Genomic DNA, 20,951 nt, shown 5'->3' on the forward strand with positions numbered 1-20,951 from the left:
ACTGGCTTCCCGACTCCCCTCCTGTGAGGTTTCTCCTGCTTCATTTCCACGCCGGACAGAACGGATGCAGCATGCCCTCTCTTCGCTCTTAACTCCGAGCCACGTGCTGGCCTGTCTGACCTGACCACACAGCCAGGCTGGGCTCCAGGCTGCGCCCAGTGCTCACGGCAGGCGCCAGCTCACCCAGGCAGCGCTTCTGCTGCTGAGACCCCCCCGTCCCCCGCGCCCCACCGCCTCGACGGGCTACCCAAGCACACCCCCGCCAGGCCCCTCTGCTGAGCTATCAGACAGATGCAGAGGGGCCCCTGCAGAGACCACGAAGCTCCCCACGCCGCCGAGAAGCACACGGGCGACATCTTCTAACGCTGGTCCCCGGGAAAACGAAGCCCAGGTGGGTGAGGAGGCCGGTGACCTCTGCCCCCCCTCACCGCCCCCGGCATCTGCACCAACCGCCTGGCCGTGCCCAGTCCATCCCAGCCACGACCTGTTCCCTTGAACGTGTGAACAGCTCAAGGAGCGGGACTCATTAAGCCTCCCCTGGAAGGTAACCAGCACTCAGAAGTCACCAGGACCCACAGAACTCCTGCTTTCACCGAATGGTTGCACAGGGTCAGGCCCGAGGGTCAGTGTGGTGCCCAAGAACGCTCCTAGCCCTGCCGGGGGGTTGGGCGGCCGAGGTTGGAAGGCTGTGAGGCCACAGCACTGTCCACACCGCACGGTAAAGCCAGGCTCTCGCTGCCATGCCTGCCTCTCTCAGCTCTGCCTTCACGCTGACTTGGCCAGGACCTTCCAGAGACTGAAGATGCCTTGCTTTCGATTCTGGAACATTCCCCCAATGACACTTCTGACTCTTGTCTCTTCCTGATTCTCTGTGCCGCATTCTGAGACATCTTTCCGGGTCTATATTCCGGGTCACCAACTTTCTCTTTTGGTTTTCTTGAATATGCCATTTAATTGTTTGAATTAGATCCTATCGCCAGATTGGTCGGTAGGCATCCCACAGAGGAGGGCTCCCTGACATGAGCATCCCTGGACCCCGAGGCCCCACAGGCCCTGCACGGCCACGGCGCTCAGCCGGACCGTTTCTCTGCACTCCCTCGGTCTGGAACGAGGCTGTCTCCTCTGGACTTTTGTGACCCTGTGACTTTTGAAAATTTGAAGCCAATTCTTGGGCAGGGTGGCCCTCAACCTGGGCTGTGTCCTGCTGATTTCTCCGGCAAGAGGCCCCGGGCCTCTCGTGGTCCTCGAGGGGGCAGCATCCATGGGTCCCCTCGCGGCCGAAGATGGCACCCCTGCCCCGAAGTCACTTTTTCCCATGGGAGCGACAGCTTCACCTGGGCTGGTGCAGGTGGCCTGCTGCTCATCACACTCCCGGTGTGTTCAGTCCGTCAGCGGAGACGCGCACGTTCCCACCTCACCGCCACTGACTCTCACGCTTTGGTGGCCTGGTGGGAGGGAGCACCTCCACGTGGCTCCTGTGTCCACTCACCCCCTTCCTTTCTGGGACACAGGGTACCCAGGCACCCCTACTGCTCCCCCTGCCCAGGCCCAGTCCTGAATTTACACATCCGTGAAGAGAGGAACCTGGGGGGTCGGTCAGTTAAGCGTCTGACTTGGTACCGACTCAGGTCACCATCTGAGACCGAGCCCTGCATCAGGCTCCGTGCTGACAGTGCGGAGCCTACTTGGGATTCTCTGTCTCCCTCTCTCCCTGCCCCTCCCCCACTCCCTGCCCCCTCTCTGAAAATAAATAAATAACCCTTAAAAAAACCACAAAACACAAAGAACAAAAAAGATCTCTGAAGAGAGCTGGGAGACACACGCACCAGCCTACAGCGAGGTGAAGACGTGTGCAGGCCCCGGCTGCGCTCCGACAGCACGAGTTGGCTGGTGCTCCCTACGGGGGAGCCCTGAGGGGCCCCGGCAGCGCGCACGCACACGCAGGCGCACACGCGCACACAGACCACCAGCAGCAGCTTCCACTCCTCCCGAGCACACGCTGTCGGCGCCTGGCTGAGGTCAAGTCTGTGCTGGGAGGTGACAAGATGCTTGACCAGGATTTTCTGTTTTCTCCTTTTTTAAACATTTATTTATTTATTTAGAGAGCATGCAAGCAGGGAGAGGCAGAGAGAGAGAGAGAGAGAGAGAGAGAAGAAGAGAATCACAGGCAGGCTCCGCGCTGTCAGCACAGAACCCGACACGGGGCCCGACTCCGCCAGCAGTGAGGTCATGACCTGAGCCGAACCTGAGGTCATGACACTGAACCAACCGAGTCCCCTGGGTGCCCCTAACACTGACCACCCATCCTCTTCTCAGAAGCGAGAACATACCCACATCCTTTCTGCTCAACCATAAAAATCACCTTTCTTACCTGGAAATTAGCTAAAAGACTCTAAGCAAAGAACTGGCCACGGATGAGTGTGCGGTGACCCCGAGAGACGTCCCCTTCACCTGCACAGGAACCGCGGACAGCTGCTCGCAGCACCAACGGTTTGAGACTCCTGCAAGCCCTCATTCTCTTCCCTGAGAAGTCTTTCCCATTCGGTCGGCACGCCAAGATAAAGAGGTCTCTGCAGGTGGGGGCGGGCTGCCTGCCTGCTCTGCGAAGCCCCCCCCAGGCGCCCGCAGTCAGGGGGACTACTGTCACCTATTTCCTCCCAGGAGGCGAAGCTGAGGCACCTCCCACAGCAAGTGCTCGCAGTAACTTGGGATCAGAGGCGCTGAGCATCGCTGCCGTCAGGCTTCCGCATGGAGCCACAGTGAGGTGGCCAGTGCAGGGGCCGGGCCCGGTATCGAGCCAGGGACAGGGGCTCAGAGCTGCTCTCCCACATCGAGGAGCAGCACGTCACTTAGCAGGACGGGAAGACTGCACAGCAGGTGCTACGTGAGGCCCTCCCTGCCCCTCTGAAGGGAACGTGTGGGCCTACAAGTCGCCCACGCTGTCCTCGCCAGCCTGCGGGGTGCGACCTCGTGTTGACCACACGCTATGCCTGGACATGAGCTGAGCCCGCAGAAAGCAATGCCCTTCCCTCTGCCCAGTGCCACAGTGGCCGGGGGTGGAGGGAGAAAGGGTGGGCATGGTCCCAGAGGGCCCAGGAGACAGGGCGCAGGGCTGCGCGGCCAGAACTTACAGGGATGTGAGGTAGGGGCACCCGCCCGTTGACCTGGACGCTCTCTTGCATCTCCCGGCGGTGCTGCTTACGGGTCCTGTACGGCGGGACTCCATCCCTGTCCGGAGGAGAGAGAGTCCGGCGTGAGTGCAAGACAAACAGCTCAGGGAAGTGCAGCTGGCGAGGCCTGCTCTCTATAGCCTGAGAGCCAACAAGGGTTTCTCCGTTTTCTAAAGCAGTGGACAAGGGGCACCTCGGTGGCTCAGTAGGATGAGCGTCATTTCATTTTATTCTTCATTTCAGCTCAAGTCATGATCCCGGAGTCGCGGGATCGAGCCCCTGTCGGGTCCCACACTGAGCATAGAGCCTGCTCTCTCCCTCTGCCCCTCCCCCACTTGTGTTCTCTCTCAAAACTTGAAGGGGAAGGGGCGCCTGGGTGGCTCCGTCGGTTAAGCATCTGACTTCGGCTCAGGTCACAATCTCGCGGTTTGTGAGTTTGAGCCCCGCGTCGGGTTCTGTGCTGACAGCTCAGAGCCTGGAGCCTGCTTCAGATTCTGTGTCTCCCTCTCTCTCTGCCCCTCCCCTGCTTATGCTCTGTCTCAAAAATAAAAACATAAAAAAAAAATAAAATAAAATTGGGGGGGAAGAAAAGCAGGAAAGGAGTATGTGACAGAGACCGTATGTGGCCACAAAGCCTGAAACATTCACTGACCTGTCACTGAACACCCAGGTGCCTGTCTGGCAAGGGTGCTGTAAATAGACCAAATCATGGACAGCCAAGACAATTTAGATCCCACTGGAACAGATCTCCCAGGTTCTATGTTACCTGCTGTCTTCCAAGGTAGACTGGAAAGGCAGCGTTCTCTCTCTGAGGGTACGCAAATTAGCTTCCTTGACGTAAGTTTTAGTTATAAACCCTCTTGAAGATTGTGATAAACGTATGAATCAAATCACATGTTGTCTGTACATGACTGAATGTACCTACTCAAGACACATGCCAGCTCTAACACCTCACCCACTGCACGGACCCGATCCCTCCAGCTCTCCAGTCCTCTCCGCACTATTTAAATCTACGCTAAGAAGCACAGTGGCCAACAGGAGCCACTGTGACGTGACGACGTCCGCCAGAGCAGGATGCCTAGAGAGAGTGGCTCCTCTGGGTCTCCACCTCCTCCTCACTGAAGAACTCCTGAGCGGGTTCCCAGCTCTGACAGTTGGAAGGGAGAGGTCTGTAAACCATCTGGCTGTTGAAAGACCTCGGCCTCCCTGGCCTCCAGTGGGTGAAGATCTGTGTCCCCTGGCCTCCTTCCCAAGCACGGCCCAGGGAAGGGGGTGTGGGGAGACAGGGCTGGGGCGCTCTCAGAGCAGTGCTCCTACTTGCCAGCAGGATCCACACGTGCACACAATTCTGATCTCATTTCTTAACTGCTGGGCCCCCAGCTCGGCGGCTTTGCTTACAGGCAGGGATGCAACATTCTCCTCTTAAAATCATATTCCTGAGAGCCCCAGTCTGGATGGAAAGGGTAGACTTTGGCTGAATGAGGCAGAATGAGGCTGGGACAGCCCACCTCTCCTGTCACTGCCTCGGTGTCCCGGCTATCAGGGCACCAGCTGGGTGTGCAGTGTGACTGGCTCAGCACTCCAGCAGGGGCACCTCAGGGGACAGCTATCAAGCAGCAGGCAAGTCAAATGCATTAAAAGATGTCGTCATCTGCCCGGAGGGTTTTGCTCAGGTGTCCCGAGCCACCAACTTGTTTCTCATACGCTTTGACCAGGCACTGGTTAAAGGTCCCACATGCCTCCGGATGAGGCACTGTCCTTGGACGCCCATGTCCAAAGTCTAGTGAGCCATGCCACCGTTTTTACTGTGTGGTCGACGTGCCGAGGGCAGCTGTGCCCAGGAGAAATAATGTAGAAGAAATGCACCATGCTACTTTTTGCCTCTGACATATATTCAAATACATTCTAAATTTATTCCTACGTTTTTTTGAAAAAATTTTAAAAAAAGCATACATTTATTTATTTATTACTATTATGTTTGTTTGTTTGTTTTTTTTACTTGAGAGAAAGACGGAGAGCACACACACACAGGGGAGGGAGCAGAAGGAAAGAGGGGGAAAATGTTTTTAATGTTTATTGAGATGGAGAGAGGGAGGGAGGGAGAGAGGGAGAGAGGGAGACAGGGAGAGAGGGAGTGCACACAAGTAGGGGAGGGGCAGGGAGACAGGGGGCCACAGGATCCCAAGCGGGCTCTGTGCTGTCAGCACAGGGCCCAACACGGGCTTCAAACTCACGAACCATGAGATCATGACCTGAGCCAAAGTCGGACGCTTAACCAACAGCCACCCAGGTGCCCCTGCTATTCCTATGTTTCTCAGTCTTAGAGTAAGCCAACATGAACAGAATATCAGGAAAAAAATACTTTAAAAACTTTAGATCTTCCCTTTAGCAAACATATGTCCTTTTCTTAGAGTGAATTAACAGACTTTACAAGAAAAATGTGCTGGCAAATGAATCTTCATTGTAGTAACCAGTTTCTGGGAGGAGAAAACCAAACAGCATGAGGGCACCATCCCGAGCCGTCAGCTGCGAGTGGGGGTCACAGTGGGCACTGCTAAAAGCACAGTCATTTCAAGTAAGAAACTGCTAAAAACACGTCAACGTTTTATCTTAAAGATGTGATGCAAAGGGGGTGGCTGAGGGCTGAGGGGCTCAGTCGGTTGAGCCTACTTGGGATTCTCTTTTTCCCTCTCTCTGCCCCTCCCCTGCTTGCTCTCTCTCTCTCTCTCTCTAAAAATAAACTAAAAAAAGGGGGGGGGCACCTGAGTGGTTCAGTCGGTTGGGCATCCGACTTTGGCTCAGGTCACGATCTTGTGATTTGTGAGTTCGAGCCCCGTGTCAGGCTCTGTGCTGACAGCTCAGAGCCTGGAGCCTGCTTCAGATTCTGTGTCTCCCCCTCTCTCTGCCCCTCCCATGCTCTTTTCTGTCTCTCTATGTCTCTCTATAATAAATAAACGTTAAAAAAAAAAAAAAAGATGTGACACAAAGAAGGATGAAATAGTCAATATACACACACAAGTTGAACCCAAAGGGACAGACCCATCTTGTGACGTCACCACCATGTGGCCACCAAAGAGGAAAAGAGAAAGGGGCCCCAGATGCGCGGCGACGCAGGGGAGCCTGTAGAAGCGGTGTGTGCACACCACAGGCAGGGGCGTAGGCAAAGGGGAGACAGCAAGTATGAAAACGGCGCAGAAAGTGGGACAAATTTAAAAAAGGGTTTAGTAACCCTTTTTTTCTTTCTTATTCAACCCTACCTGATTTTCCAAAATGTTTCCCATGAAGAAATCCCCCAGCGACTGGTTGACAGTTGCTGCCCCCCCCACCCGTTGGTGGTCCTGGCCCACACCCCTGCAGCCTCTGTGCGGGGAGGGTGCCCGCGGTTCGGCCCCCAGCCCCTGGCCCTGGCCGGGGACTTCCCATCAGTGGTGGTCAGATGGCGAATGGCACACAGTCTTAGAGCTGGGTACGTCTGATGTTCATGGGTGGCCAAGACCCCACATGACGTGGATAGGCTGGTTGGGCAATGCCCTGATATAACAACAGGGTGTTTTACACCACTCTTTGGGTGGTCCCAAAAAGCCACCTACCAAAGCAAAGGAAGAGTGTTGGAAAATAAGTACTTTCTCACAAAGGGAGGGCTTCCCTGGGGAGGACGATGGGAGAATACGGTCCACTGTCACCACCGAGGGCCGCTAAGGCTCAAGGTGGTTCTTGACGGTCACTGAGGCCTCAGAGATGTGTTGCAGCCCCAGTAGCTGTCGCTGAATCGACCAGGCGGTGGGGCTGGCCCGGAACCAGCTGTAACGACTCCCCTCCGGCTCCTGTCTTCCCATCCCCCATGCCAAGTAGGTGACAGGGAGTAGATTTTGAACAGTGACAAGTACGGAGAGGCACCCCTGCCCAGGAAGCAGCCCTGCCAGAGGAGGCAAGCACCCCCACCGCCCACCCTGCTTGGCCACCTGTCTGTAAAGCGAACCCCAGACCGAATGCCGAAGACAAAACTGAACCACGGCATGAGAATCTGGGCCGCTCTGGAATCTGCTTCCTTAGTTTCTTCTCTTTCAAAGGTCCCAGCAGCCTTGGCCTGGGGAGAAGCAGTGGCTGCAGCCCCAGGGACCATCAAGGACACGTCCTGCAGCGCGGACTGTCCGTGCAGCAGCGGGGGGCCTGCCGGGGTTCGCCCAAGAAGGGGGGACTCACACGCTGCTGTCGGTGAGGGACAGGCTGTCGGCATCACTGGATAGGCTCTGCTGCTCACTGTCGTTGGCACTGGTGGCCGGGGCGAGGGCGTAGCCGGAGCTGACGTAGTAGGGGTTGGCAGGCTCCCGCCAGGACCCGCACCTGTGAACAGGGAGCAAAGGTCAGCAGCAGCCCAAGGACACGTGCGCAATCACCCACATCCACGGGCGAGTATCCGTGCAGATACCGATCTATGAACCGCGCATGTAAAGAATCCAGAAAACACAGCACAAGGGGCCGGTGCCTCCGTCCTGCCTCCGGCCCCTCTGCTCTTCCCAGAGGGATCGGTAAAGCCCCGGGCATCTTCCGGATCTTTGGCGTGCATTTAGGCAGACGTGTAAGTGCGCACACACTTGTCACCGCGATTTGCGCTTTCATGCACGTCACTACAAACGGGATGTGTGCCATTCTGCTCTCGGGTCTTCTAAAGAACGCTGCTGGCAGGCTTACTTGCCGCACAGCGGGGCGCACCTCCACCACCAGCAGCAGCGACACCGATGCCCCTACCCCCGCTGCTTCTCCCCAGAGTCTGAGGCCACAGGAGGCCACGACCCCTTCAAGGAGCCGGCCGGGACTCTGGCGCACGAGTCTGACAAGGCTCACGGGACGCAGGCGGGAGCCGGGGGTGAAGGTGCACGTGCGTCTACGGAGGCTGCAAGCTGCCCGCCGGGTGCGGCGAAACCAGGAGTTGGACGCTCAATGGACCGAGCTCCCGGGCACCCTCGGGGCCAGTCGCACCGCAATGACTTCTGGGAGCAATGACTTCTGGGGGCCGTGCTGTTCTCCCGTCAAGGTACCCCCCCCCCCAAGCCCCGCCAGGCACCTCCTCCTCCCAGACTGCCCTCCGGTAGCGACAAGGGGCTCAGGGAAAGCGAAGACGTTCTGTGATGGCTGGCGGGATATGGGGGCCTCGCAGGACCCGCCCGACTGCCGCCCCGTCGGGAGCCCCAGCCTCACTCTGTCGAGCGCACCACGACCCACAGTGCCCAGCGTGTGCCAAGAGCGGGCACCTGGGGCGCATCACGGCGGCCCTCAGACTCCAGTGTCCTCAGCGCAGAGAGGGAGAGGAGACCGTCTCTACGGGGACGGAACCCCTGTGGACAACCATCGCCTCACCGGGCCCGATTCGTGCCACACACAGACTCAGAAAAAGGTGCCCTAACGAGACTGGGGACCAGGCCCCTCGGTACCCTGAACACCCATCACGCAGGACGTGCAGGGCCAGGCAGCACGACCAGAAGAGAGGCCCGACCGAAGGGGGACCAACTCCCCGGGGGGCCTTGGCATCCGGTCTCGGGAGAGGTGGCACCTGAGGCCACGAAAATGAGAAAAGCACCAGCCAGGTGGTCCTCCTATTCTGGCCAATGAGGCCACAACACCGGATGGAGACACAGCCACCGAAGTTCCGCGCTGGCTCAGGAAACATGTGCTCCACGTCCGTCTCCAGAAAGGAGTAGGTCACCGTCCAACACCACGCAGTTTCTCTGCCCCACCCACCCACAGCCGCCAAAGCCTCTGGGGAGGCCACTAACGGGTTCCAGCCAGCTGGGGGCAGGGGCAGGGCCCAAAGGCTCCTAGTACACAACACGTCCAGTCCAAGGGCTCATAGGAAGGGATGGGGACGAGGACAGAGACACCGATGCCTGTCCCTGGTCTTGTGCCTGTGTACACTTCCTTATCTAGATCATTCCTACCGTGAAGCAGACAGAATGATGGGAGCCTGCCACATCAAAACTCTTTAAGAATCATACAATTTCATTTTTATTACTTTAAACAATTTTTGTGAACAGTAGGCTCTACACCCAACATGGGCTCAAACTCATGACCCGGAGATCAAGTGCAACGACGGAGCCAGCCAGCCGTCCCACCATAAAACATTATTTTTAAATGACACTCTTATTCCTCTTCTATACTTAAAAACATAAAACCACCAATATCGTCACCATAATAACCACAGTACTGGAATCCAGATCACAGGCTAAGTGCTAAACTGTTTTTTCAGTTTCCCCATTACGAGTAAGGAATATTAAACTTTGGTTACATTCTGTAAACACTCATTTGGTCAAACGAGAAAAAAAACTCCAACTTAAAGAGGAAAAGGCATCCCAGCTTGGAAGCCCAAGGCCCAAGCCAGCCATGTCTCTACAAGACACCTGCTCACCTTTGCCCTCCCCCTATGCAAGAACCCCGTCCAGCAGGACAGAGCCTTCGACTCCCATGTGTCCAAGACTGTGTGTCTTACACCTCAGACAGGTCCCCAGCGTGCTTCCCACACGTATAAAAAAGTCCATCTTGGGGCGCCTGGGTGGCTCAGCCGGTTGAGCATCCGACTTCGGCTTGGGTCATGATCTCACAGTTCGTGAGTTCGAGCCCTGCATCGGGCTCTGTGCTGACAGCTTGGAGTCTGGAGCCGGCTTCAGATTCTTTGTCTGTCTGTCTGTCTGTCTCTCTCTCTCTCTCTCTCTCTGCCCCTCCCCCACTTGTGCTCTGTCTCTGTGTCTCAAAAATAAATAAATGTAAAAAAAAAAAAATCAACAAAAAAAGTCCATCTTTAGGTGAAAAGGAAGAACAACATGGTTTAATTTTCCACAGCCTGCAGCACAGAGCCAAGCCCACTACGTACATGAGCTCTGAGTCCAGATGACAAAGGGAAGAGAGAAGAAAGAGCCACACCAGACAGAACAGAAGAGGAAGGGGTGCCTGGGGGGCTCAGTCAGTTGAGCGTCCGACTTTAGCTCAGGTCATGATCTCACGGTTCCCAAGTGTGAGCCCCACGTTGGAGTCTGCACTGACAGCTCTGTGCCTGCTTAAGATTCTCTCTCTCTCTCTCTCTCTCTCTCTCTCTCTCTGCCCCTCACCCACTCGTTCTTTCAAAATATATAAATAAATTTTTAAAAATAATAAAAAAGAAGGGAGAAAGAACTAACGGTTATCTTTTCCCTTTTTAAACTTGTAGACAATAAAGCTGGCTCTTGGAATCAAGACCGTTAGTGCCCTGGGCCTTCGCTGCAGGCTGACACCACAGAAAGTTCTGGCCAATGACCTGCGAGAGGAAATGTCATGTGAGGGAGCCCATGTCTCTACAAGACAGCCAGAAACGGAGACAGGGAGAGTGTGCGTGTGCTCATACACGCGCGCGCGCGCACACACACACACACACACACACACACACACACACACGGGCCCAGCAAACGTAGCCAACCTCCCAGGTGCTGAGGCCAGAGAAAATGCCCACTGCTCTGTCCCTTTCGATGTGCTCAGAATAAAACCTGGACGGGCCCACATATGCCCAACCGGGAACATCCTGCCTCTGTGCTGCCTTTTCTCCTGGGATGCCGTTTGCAGGACTTGGGTTTTCCATCTTTCCACGTTTAACTTGTTATTCTACTTTCGTGTGTCTGCTGGGAAAGCTGGCCTTGTTAAGATCCAGCTGGACAATCTTTCTTCCAATTAAACAATTTGGTCCCGCTGCATCTGGTGTGACCACTAAGGGAACAGGGGTTGTCCACCACCTTGTTATCTGCTGTCTGTCCTTCTATTCCGTGTTTTTGGCTTCTTTCTTGCCTTCTTCTGGCTGTTTATTTTCCATCTCCTCTCTCTAATAAAGTAACCCTTCGGTCAGTAGTTCCTGTAAAGATCACAACACAATCCCAGGATCATGGCATCAAGCCCCGGGTCTGGACCAGAGATCCGTCCCCCGGGGACACCGGGAAATGTGGCCCGCTCCACGGAAGGCCAGGGGCCTTCCCAGGCCGGCAGCCTCTCCCACTCCCAGCGCTCAGGCCAGGCGCACACCAACCCCTCGCCCATAAGGCCTTGCTCCCTGCGCTGAGCCCAGACGTGCCCCCGGAACAGGGGCAGAGGCGGTTCAACACCGACATGACGCGGCCTGCCGACCCAGAAGACAAGCTCAGATGTGTTTCACTGTCCGGTTATGGACCGTAGAGTGTTTTTCTCCCTTCTGCCTCCTTTAACCTGGGCCCTCATCCTTACCAACACGACGTTCTCAAGAGTCCAGGCAGTTACCCGACACAACGGTTCACTATTTCCTTGTGGTGACACTCACTGGGCACTTTTGGGCAGCAGTGTCACAGAAGTGATGCTGAATCACATCAAGAACACCAGGTGGGTTCGTCCCAGTACTGGTAGCAAACCAAGTGCCAGCCAATTTTTTCCACTTCATTATTTTTCTTTTGTTATCGATAGGCAATTGCGGGGAGATGCTGAGATACCTATGAATTGTTACCACCCGGTGATTTTCCAACCCCTTCATTTGACCGCACACCCACAGCTGGCTGGTGTTCTACCGTAAGGAAGATGTTCTCTCCATCTGCATTTATTGACGTCCGTGTGGACCTCAGATGGCTTCATCCAATGGATTATAACCCATTCATTTCTTTTCTGCTCATACTCGGCACAGCCCTGTCGGCCTAGGAACGCGCCCGCACTCTCTGGCACTCCCTGCCCCAGCACTGAGATTTTCACCAAGAAGGTGTCTGTTAACTGTGTTATCTGGATTCCCGTGGTTTTCTTTCTTTCTTTTTAATGCTTATTTTTGAGAGAAAGGGAAAAAGAGGGAGACACAGAATCCAAAGCAGGCTCCAGGCTTGGAGCTGTCAGCACAGAGCCCGACGCGGGGCTCGAACTCAGGGACCCTGAGATCGTGATGTGAGCCAAAGTCAGATGCCTAACCGACTGAGCCCCCCAGATGTCCCCTCCCTCTCTTTTTATCATCCCATTGTCGTATATCCCTGAGCACATGGTTATTTTTCATTCAGTATCTGGTTATTTTGGACAGAGGGCCAGACACTGTGTGGGAAAACCCTTCCACCGCGGCAGCCTGGGATGACACATCCTTCTCCAGAGCGCATACGTGTGACAGGGCATGTGGCTGGGGCACCAGGGTCCCCAGCCACCTTAATCCAGTGTCAGGAACTGAGAGATGCTGGGTGAGGCTGCAGACCGGGGAGGCGGGAGGGCTCGCGTCCTGCAAGTGTGTCCCTCCTCGAGGGCAGGGCACCTCCCTCCTCGGCAGGCCCCGGACTCCTGGGGCCCAAGAGCCATACTGCCAGGCTCGCCCACCTGGGCTCCCTCCTCCCTGAACGGGGCTGCGCGCCTTGCTGCTTGGGTAGCTCTGCAAAGCCTTCAGCCAGATTAGAGACAGAAGAACAGGGGCGCCTGGGTGGCTCGGTCGGTTGGGCGTCCGACTTCGGCTCAGGTCATGATCTCGCGGTCCGTGAGTTCGAGCCCCGCGTCGGGCTCTGTGCTGACAGCTCAGAGCCTGGAGCCTGCTTCAGATTCTGTGTCTCCCTCTCTCTCTGCCCCTCCCGTTCATGCTCTGTCTCTCTCTGTGTCAAAAATAAACAAACGTTAAAAAAAAATTTTTTTTTAGTAAATAAATAAAGACAGAAGAACAAAACCAGGTCTCAACATTTCTAGTTATGCTCAGCAGGATGTCTGCCCTGAACGGCCTAACTTCTCAGCGTAGGGAGACCTCTCATCTCCTAGAAATCCTGTGACGAAGGATGTCCCCTAACTAGCACTCTACCCAGGCGAAACGTGAAATGGAGATTAGGCCTCTCCCCCTGCCCGACTGCCCGGAGCGTAAACGTGCGCCCTCGCCCCACAGGGAAGCTCCCGTCGACCTCAGTCAAATGCCCCGAGGAAGAGGCTTGTGATTTTTACTCGGAAGTGCAGGTACACACTGCATTCTGCTTCACGTGACGCGCCCGTCCGTGGAGACACAAAGGTAACGCCCTGAGTGATTTAGCAGGGAGTCCGCTCGGCGCTCCAGGGGAGCGCGCGGGTGTCTGTCCGGCCGCAGCTCTGCCGGCTCAGGTGGGGAGGCAAGACCGCCACGCTCCCGTGACCAGCTGGCCCCACTGTGCCCCCTGTATCCACGCTGGTCTGCAGGGACTGTCGGGGGCCGGACACGCACACCCCACACGGCCTTTCCTAGCGAGCCAAGCGGTCTCTGGTCAGCTGCTGAGGTGACAGATGGGCCTCCCAGCTAATGAGCCAAGGAGGCCACACGGGCTCGCTCTCTCCTCTGTTTATTTTCTTCATCTGAAATGACGCTAATCCTTGTTACGGCCCCTGCTCCGACCCCCCATCCACGCTGGCTCACTGGCTGTGTGCTCGGCAGCGGCCGGCACAGAGACAATAAACGAGCCCTCGGTACCGACCGCGGGTACCAAGCACCGTGCCGCCCACTTCCTGACCCCGGTCAGCGTGGCGTCTGTGTCTCGACCTGAAAGCCCTCCGTTCGGTGCCACCTGCCGGGCTTGGCCAAGCCCTGCCCCTAGCAGAGTCACTGCCGTGTCCAGACCCGTCCCTTTGCTGAGTACCTACACCCTACCAGCTCAAGCAATTCTAGACTGCGCACACAGGTCAATCAGTAGAGGAGTCCTACCGCCACAGAGATCAGAGCAGAGGTCCTCCCTGAGCAGACGGTGAGGTGGGCTGGTGCCCCGGCCTTCTCCTTCTGGGCAACCCTAGGGCCTCAAGGCAGCGTGGCAGCATCGACTCGTGCGTCCCCAGCTGGCAGGCAATTGCTGCAGCATAGAATTTAATTCCCTGTGGGTGTATCCTTAAGCCCAAGACACGAGTGTCGTGACCCATACGTTTATTAGTTCTTGCTGACCCGCGCTGACCACTTCAGCATTTCAGGTGTCCGCCGGGGGCCCTTCAGTCGGCGCGCAGTATCCTCCGGCATCGTGCGCAGAACCCTCGTGGCCGCGGCCATCCTTCACTCCCAAGTGTGAGACCAACCACTGCTCCTCGAAGGTCTTTTCTTCCTCCGCAGCTGGCGCTCTCCGACGTCACTGCGCGGCCTCGACGTGAAGACTGATCCATCCTCCTTCTTCCCTGCCCCCTTGTGGATAATTTCTTCTGGCTCACCCTCTTCTAAATGACTCATCTGCTAAATCTGTCCACGGGACTTTTATTACGGCTGTCGTCTATCTTAATTTCTTAAATCGTCCGCTGTGCTGGATACTAGCTTCGTGTGCTACTTAAACTTAATCAAAATTATATACGTCGAAAGTGCGCCTCCTCAGGCACACTGGCCACATTACGGGTGCTCCTGCTCCGTGGTGCGCCCAGGGCTGGTGAGCCGGCCAGGGCAGCTGGGAGGACCGCTCCGCCCTCACAAGGCACCGGCCCACAAGATCTAATTGGCTGCTTCAAAGTTGCTGCATCACTGTTTCCTGTCCCCTGGAGAACCTGTCGGGTAAACTGTGATCTTCTGGACTTGAGAGCGCTTACATTTTACAGGCTGAGACCCCCCCCCCCCCCCCCCCCCCCCCCCCCCCCCCCCCCGTCCGGAGCCTTCCGGAGGGTCACTCTGGCCTCTGCTTCCGGTGGCTCACCCTCTGCGTATCTGCTCACCTGTCGCTGCGGACTGGCTCTTTTGTTACAAAGTTTTCTGCAGGAGTCGCTATGGGCTAGGATAACGTGCCTTCTGCCAGAAGCCAGACCCGCCTGCACCCAGTTTGAGGCCCGTGCTCCTGGGGTGACTGTGGCTTTGAGTCCATGCTCCTGGGCCGCCCAGCCCAGTCCAGAAGCATCCCTGGTCTGAGGCCGGGGTCTGTGCCACCCAGCCCTGTGAGGTGACGAAGGAAACTCCCAAATGTCCCCAAATTTGACCTCAGGGTCAAATATCCTCCCTGATACTTTGCTTGTTGGATTTTCCTCTATATGTTTAGTCTGATCAGTTCTGGAACACATGGTTTTTTTTTTAACGTTTATTTACTTTTGAGAGGGAGAGACAGACAGAGCGCAGGATGGGGAGACAGAGAATCCGAAGCGGGCTCCAGGCTCCAGGCTCCGAGCCGTCAGCACAGAGCCCGACACGGGGCTCGAACTCACCGACCACGAGGTCATGACCTGAGCTGAAGTGGGTCACCCCACCAACTGAGCCACCCAGGCGCCCCTACGACACATTTTTTTTTTTAATGTTTATTCATTTTGAGAAAAAGAGTGAAGGGGAGGAGGGGCAGAGAGACAGGGAGACAGAGGATCCCAAGCAGGCTCTGCGCTGTCAGCATGCAACCTGATTCTGGGCTCGGACCCACGACCTCGGGATCACGACCTGAGACAGCATATCAAGAGTCAGACGCCTAACTGACCGAGCCACCCAGATGCCCCGAACACATTTTTTATCCTAGGAAATGTCGACCTTGCATACAAGTAGACGGAACAGTGTATGAACCCAAGGCTCACCTCCACAGTGACCGCTTCACAGCCAGCCTGTCTCCCCTGGCCCTTGCACACCTCGCTCAGCCCTGTCGCCCCTGGGGGTGCAGAGCCCGGCCACGCGCATGCCCGTGGCACGCGGCTACAGCAGTAGTGGGAGCAAGTTGGGGCCTCACCCCCGCAGACCAGAGTGCTCCTGGGAAAACGCCAGGAGAGAAGTGGGGATTTGGTTTCTGTTTCTGTGCTCTTTGTCTTTGGGGGGTTTTGTTTGTTTCTGTGTTTCTAAAAATTCTGCGGAAAACTGAACAGTGACAGAACTTCTGGGAAGGAACAGTAATAATGGAACGAGTGGAAAGAGGAGAAGGTGGCAGGCTTTGGCGCACTGCTTCTGCCCCAGAGCTTTCCTTCGTAACACAAGTGTGCGGTCAAAAGTAAGAAAGGTTAAGAAGATAAGAAGATGTACTCCCTACATAAACAGGTGAGTTTATCATCCCCATTCCAGAGACGAGGAAACTGAGACTAAGGGAAGTTACATACCTCAGGTGCCGAGGCCCGTGAGACACTGAAGAAACGCAGGAAGCGGGGGGTGGGGTGGGGTGGGGTGGGGTGGGGGGGTCAGAAAGTTAGAAAGCAAAGCCCAGGCCAGGCCCTCCCACCAGGGACCACACTGGGGGCTTCGCTTTTTATTCTGAGTGCAATGGGCCTCACCAAAGAGTTTGGAGATGTGGCTTCTTATATGGAAATAAGAGCAGGGGACAGAGTGAGGTGGGGTGGCCTGGCCTGGAAGGCACGAGAGGCCGGAGACCCGGCAGCCAACAGCCGGCAGGTGGGGACTGGAGTCAGGGAAAGTACTCACACTTGAAAACGGTCGTCTCCTTATTGAACGGAAAAGCCTTCTGACAGGCAGGAAGGGCCAAGGAGGAGGCCTGGTGTCAGCTTGTCTGCCTCGCTCTGACAGAGCCTGCCCCCCCCCCCCCCCCCGCGTGTGGCTCCCCTGTCCTTGCGTGCCGAGGGACAAGCCCTGATCCAGAGCGCTGCCTGGCTGTGCCCCTCAGTGAGGCCTGGAGTCAAGGCCACTCGCTGACCTCGGTGAGGCCACCACGCTGGAACGGCCAGCATCCCAGGACTCGCCGTCTGTGCCTGCACTCAGGTGGCTCACAGACGACACGGGCAGCCCGGGCGCAGACGGCTCCTTGGGCCGCCGACCTGGGACGACGTCTTGACACCCTGTTCACCCGCTCCGGGGTGACCTGAGCCGCCTCCCGCCCGGAGCATCCCTGACTGAAGTGTGAGGACGTGACCCGCTGAGAGAGCCTGACAGGGCTCATTCCCACGCCAGCACGCTGCGCCGGGACGGCCTTCGGGGCTGCGACGCGGGACGCTCACCATGGCCGTGAGCCCCACGAGCAGGCAGATGCTGCTGGCATGTGCGGACACTCTGTCCCTGCTCCAAGCTCCCTCTGCCCTCTCTCAGCGTCACTCGCTGGTCCCAAACACTCTCCGCTTCCCCGGTGGCCTTCTATTAAGAACTCATGAGAACAGTCTCCACCCTGAAAAATACTCGGCAAACCGTTGTCCACCTGCTGTCAGCGAACCGCAGAGGTGTGTGCGCTCAGTTAAGGGGACTCACAGGCCACATCCGCCGGTTTTAAGCTTGCTCTATCTATTAATCTATCTAACATCTAGCATCTAGCAACTATCAAAAGTAAGTTCAAGGCCCAACGTGGGGCTCAAACTCATGACCTCAACTTCAAGAGTCGCTGCTCCACTAAGCCAGCCAAACGCCCCCATCAGCTAATTTTAATGAAAGTTCAGCACAAATGAACACATGCCTAAAATGATTCCCGCAAAGTAAGAACACACCAGGGAGCTCAGGCAGTGGAACGTGTGGCTCTTGATCTTGGGGTTGTGATTTCAAGTCCCATGTTGGGCCCAGAGCTTAACTTAGAAAGTAAGTGAAGGGCATCTGTGTGGCTCAGTCAGTTAATCGTCCGACTTCAGTTCAGGTCATGATCTCACCACTCGTGAGTTTGAGCCCCACGTCAGGCTCTGTGTTGACAGATCAAAGCCCGGAGCCTGCTCCGGATTCTGTGTCTCCTCTCTCTGTCCATCCCCCACTTGTTTCTCTCTCTCTCTCTCTCTCTTTCTCTCTCTCTCTCTGTCAAAAATAAATAATTTTTTTAAAAAAGCGAATAAAAATAAAATAGAAATTGAGAAACAGGTCAAGCTTCAAGCCATTCCACAATAGCCCTTAAACACACACCCATAAATTCAAGAGGTTTTCGGCCTTTAAAACCGCATGCCTGGAAATCAGGCCTTTCTCATCAAATTTTTGCTGTTAAGTTCACTTAAGGATATAAAAATTAATGGCAAAAAAACTTAACAGCAAAAAGCCAAAAAATAAATGGCCAGCCCACTGCCCCTGGGTGTGAGGGGGGCCTCTCAGTAGCCAGGGGGAGGTCTGCTCCCTGGGTGTCGCTACAAGCAGTGTCCAGACCTTACTCTGCCCCCCCCCCCCCCCCCCTCTCCCCCCCCTCCCCCAAGGCCCCCCCCCCCCCCCCACCCCATCCTCAGCAAGAAGCTGCTGCCTGCCATGCCACTTCAGTGGGCGGACATCGCTGCGGAGAAACAGCAGACCATGTGCCCAGGACAGAGTGTCACTGTTTCCCTAAAGCACTCCCAGCCGTTCTGGAGGCAGGCTGCCTTCCCCTGCTACTATTCTGAAACCTGGGCTCTGGAGTTACCAGTCAACTTTCCTAGAACGCTCACCTGTGAGCGAGCACTGGAAGACAGGTCAGGGATGAGCTGCGGCCACCACGGCAGCTCCCAGGACACGCGGGCGCCCAGACCAGACGGTGAACACGGGCCTCCGGGAAGACCACGCGCCCACGTCCACGGGAGACGCCCCCTTTCCGACGAGCACCTGTGGAGGCGGCCCCGGCCCCTCACGCCTCTCTTGCGGCTTCTGCCTGAGCTCTGACGCAGGCCTCGGCCTGTCACCGTGACCCGAGCCCGCGACCTGAGCTCTGCCACGGGGCTAGGGGTGCCGGGGGGCTGGCGGCAGCAGGCCGCAGTCGGCCCGTGTGTGCCCCCCAGCCGGCCCCTTCCCAAGGCCTGTGAGCCCCTCGGCAGCCTCATCGCCCATCCCCAGCCGTCTCCGTCCCAGGGGCCCCTGGGACCTGTCAGGTCAGAGGGATGCGATCACAGAATTGCCGGCTGTGACATGTCAGCGTTCTGGCACCCAGAGAGCCGTGGCAAGGACAGGCGCCGTGGTCAGAACCCCACTGTCTGCAAGACACGGAAAACCCACCTTCAAACAACACAGGCAGAAAGGGGTTTGGCACAGAAGGCAGGTGAGTAGGTCTGGAGAAAGCTGATGAGCCCAGAGCCTGCCCTTCCTGAGCACTGGCCTCAGACCAGTTCCTGCCCAAGCCTAGAGCCCGCACTTGACCTCAGTTCACAGACGGGCCTCAGCCACGTCCCCTGCCTCACAATCCCCCCACCCCTGGGGTCCAGGGAAAGGGCTCTGGCAGCAGATGGGCAGCGGACAGTCACGGGGCAGACAGGAAACCATGGACGCCACCACTGCTGGCTTCCGGAAGGGCAAGCCAAGGGCTCTGGCGTGTGTTGTCCCGTACCCCAGAAGGCACACGGCCTTCATCACCTTGAGGACAAGGGGGAACAGGCATAAACTGCCCTAACTCCATCAACACTGCGGAGCAAAGAGCCTGAGTGGATGGCCAACCCGTGGGGGGCCGAACCCACAATGCCCAGCACCCTCTGTACTAACCAGCAGCCTCCACAGGGTGGAGACTTTCAGGCAAGTGTCAGAGGTGGTGGTGTGGTGTCTTTTGGTGTTTAAATCCGTTTTTTTTAGGGGCACCTGGGTGGCTCAGTCAGCTGAGCGTCTGACTCTTGATTTCGGTTCAGGTCACGATCCCACGGTTCGTGGGTACAAGCACCACATCAGGCTCTGTGCTAACAGTGGGGACCCTGCCTGAGATTCTCTCTCTCCTCTCTCTGACCCTCCACCACTCGCTCTCTCTGTCAAAATAAACAAATGAACTTAAAAAATATACATATATATACATATATTAAACCTTTTTTTCTATTTAAACATACATGACACACCACGTTATATTAATTTCACATGCACGACACTGTGACTCCACATGTCTACACAGTATGCTGTGCTCATTACAAGAGTGGCTACCACTTCACCACGCACTGTGCCTTTGAACCCGGTGACACATTCATCCCATAACTGCAAGCCTGGATCCCCTACTCGCCCTCACCCATTTGGCCTGTCCCAGCGGGTCCTTCTTGGTCACATCCTGGCTCGGTGCAAACACACAGCCACGGCCCCAAGGATGCTGGTTCCATCGAGGGCACCTTCCCGGGTGAGCCTCCTTGAGCCTCCTGGGGAAGAGGGTGGCGGTGTGGACACGCGCACCAGGGGGAGGCTGGAAAGCAGCTAAGGAAACAAGCCATCACCGGAAGAAGACGCAGGCACAAAGCGCTACTTAGCAGAAGGTCCTCTGGCGGACCTGCGGGGACCACGTGACCGTGGCTGGGTCATGACCAGCAGCTCCCAGACAGACTTGTCCACGGCAGCTTAATACAAACAACTGGAAACAACGTCAACACAAGTCTACACTGTGAGGTCACAGAACCACAAACCACACATTAGGTTATGAGATACATCAATTCACCTGATAGCTATTGTGAGAAGACAAGTAATAATTTACACCAGAAACAAAGCAACGCGTCAGTGTTACTCACTTCACCTCTGCAGAACCAAGGGGAGGGACGACCCGGCTGAGCCCTGACCCTGCCAGGGCAGACGCCAATCTGCACCCTCGGAGTCAGCAGCCCACAGTCAGGGCAGGCGAGGACAGCAGGGGCGCGCTACCGAGCAACCTCCTGCCAGATGCCACAAGCAGCTTCCCGTGTCCCCGGCCCCTCCCTGGAGCCTGGTCCTCACCGAGACCCCAGTGACAGCGGCTGCGCACAGGAGCCCACACCTGTCACAGTCCTGCGGAAGCCAACGGGTGGGCTCTGCCCAAGCCCTTCCGCCTTCGGGTACTGCTGTCCCCCAGCGTGTGAAGGCCTCGTTCCCCTACGTGAAAGCACGTAACAGCCATACGAAGTGCTCCACACAATCCACTGCACGTAATTAAAGCACAGAACGCAATGGCTTCTGTGACACGTCCACACCCATGAAACCATCAGCACAACCAAGATCATAAAGGCACCTATCACCCTGAAGTTTCCCTGTGCCCCTCTGGAGCTCCTCTGTTCAGCCCCTCCGCCCCCGCCGTCACCAGTGGGCACATCTGTGCC

The 20,951-nt window shown here is 56.4% G+C and overlaps 1 protein-coding gene across 4 annotated transcripts in view; it reads right to left on the reverse strand.

Moving 5' to 3' along the window:
* Nucleotides 1-20,951, reverse strand: part of AXIN1 (axin 1) — a 61,888-nt gene that overhangs the window by 16,690 nt on the left and 24,247 nt on the right. For all 4 annotated transcript variants that reach the window (XM_049639073.1, XM_049639072.1, XM_049639071.1 and 1 more), the window contains exons 3-4: nucleotides 7,374-7,514; nucleotides 3,132-3,228 (exon numbers count right to left, since the gene is read on the reverse strand). In XM_049639073.1, coding sequence (XP_049495030.1) covers nucleotides 3,132-3,228; nucleotides 7,374-7,514 — 238 coding nt within the window. The remainder of the gene's footprint in view (nucleotides 1-3,131; nucleotides 3,229-7,373; nucleotides 7,515-20,951) is intronic.

Source organism: Panthera uncia, chromosome E3 (genome assembly GCF_023721935.1).
Source record: "Panthera uncia isolate 11264 chromosome E3, Puncia_PCG_1.0, whole genome shotgun sequence".
NCBI lineage: Eukaryota > Metazoa > Chordata > Mammalia > Carnivora > Felidae > Panthera > Panthera uncia.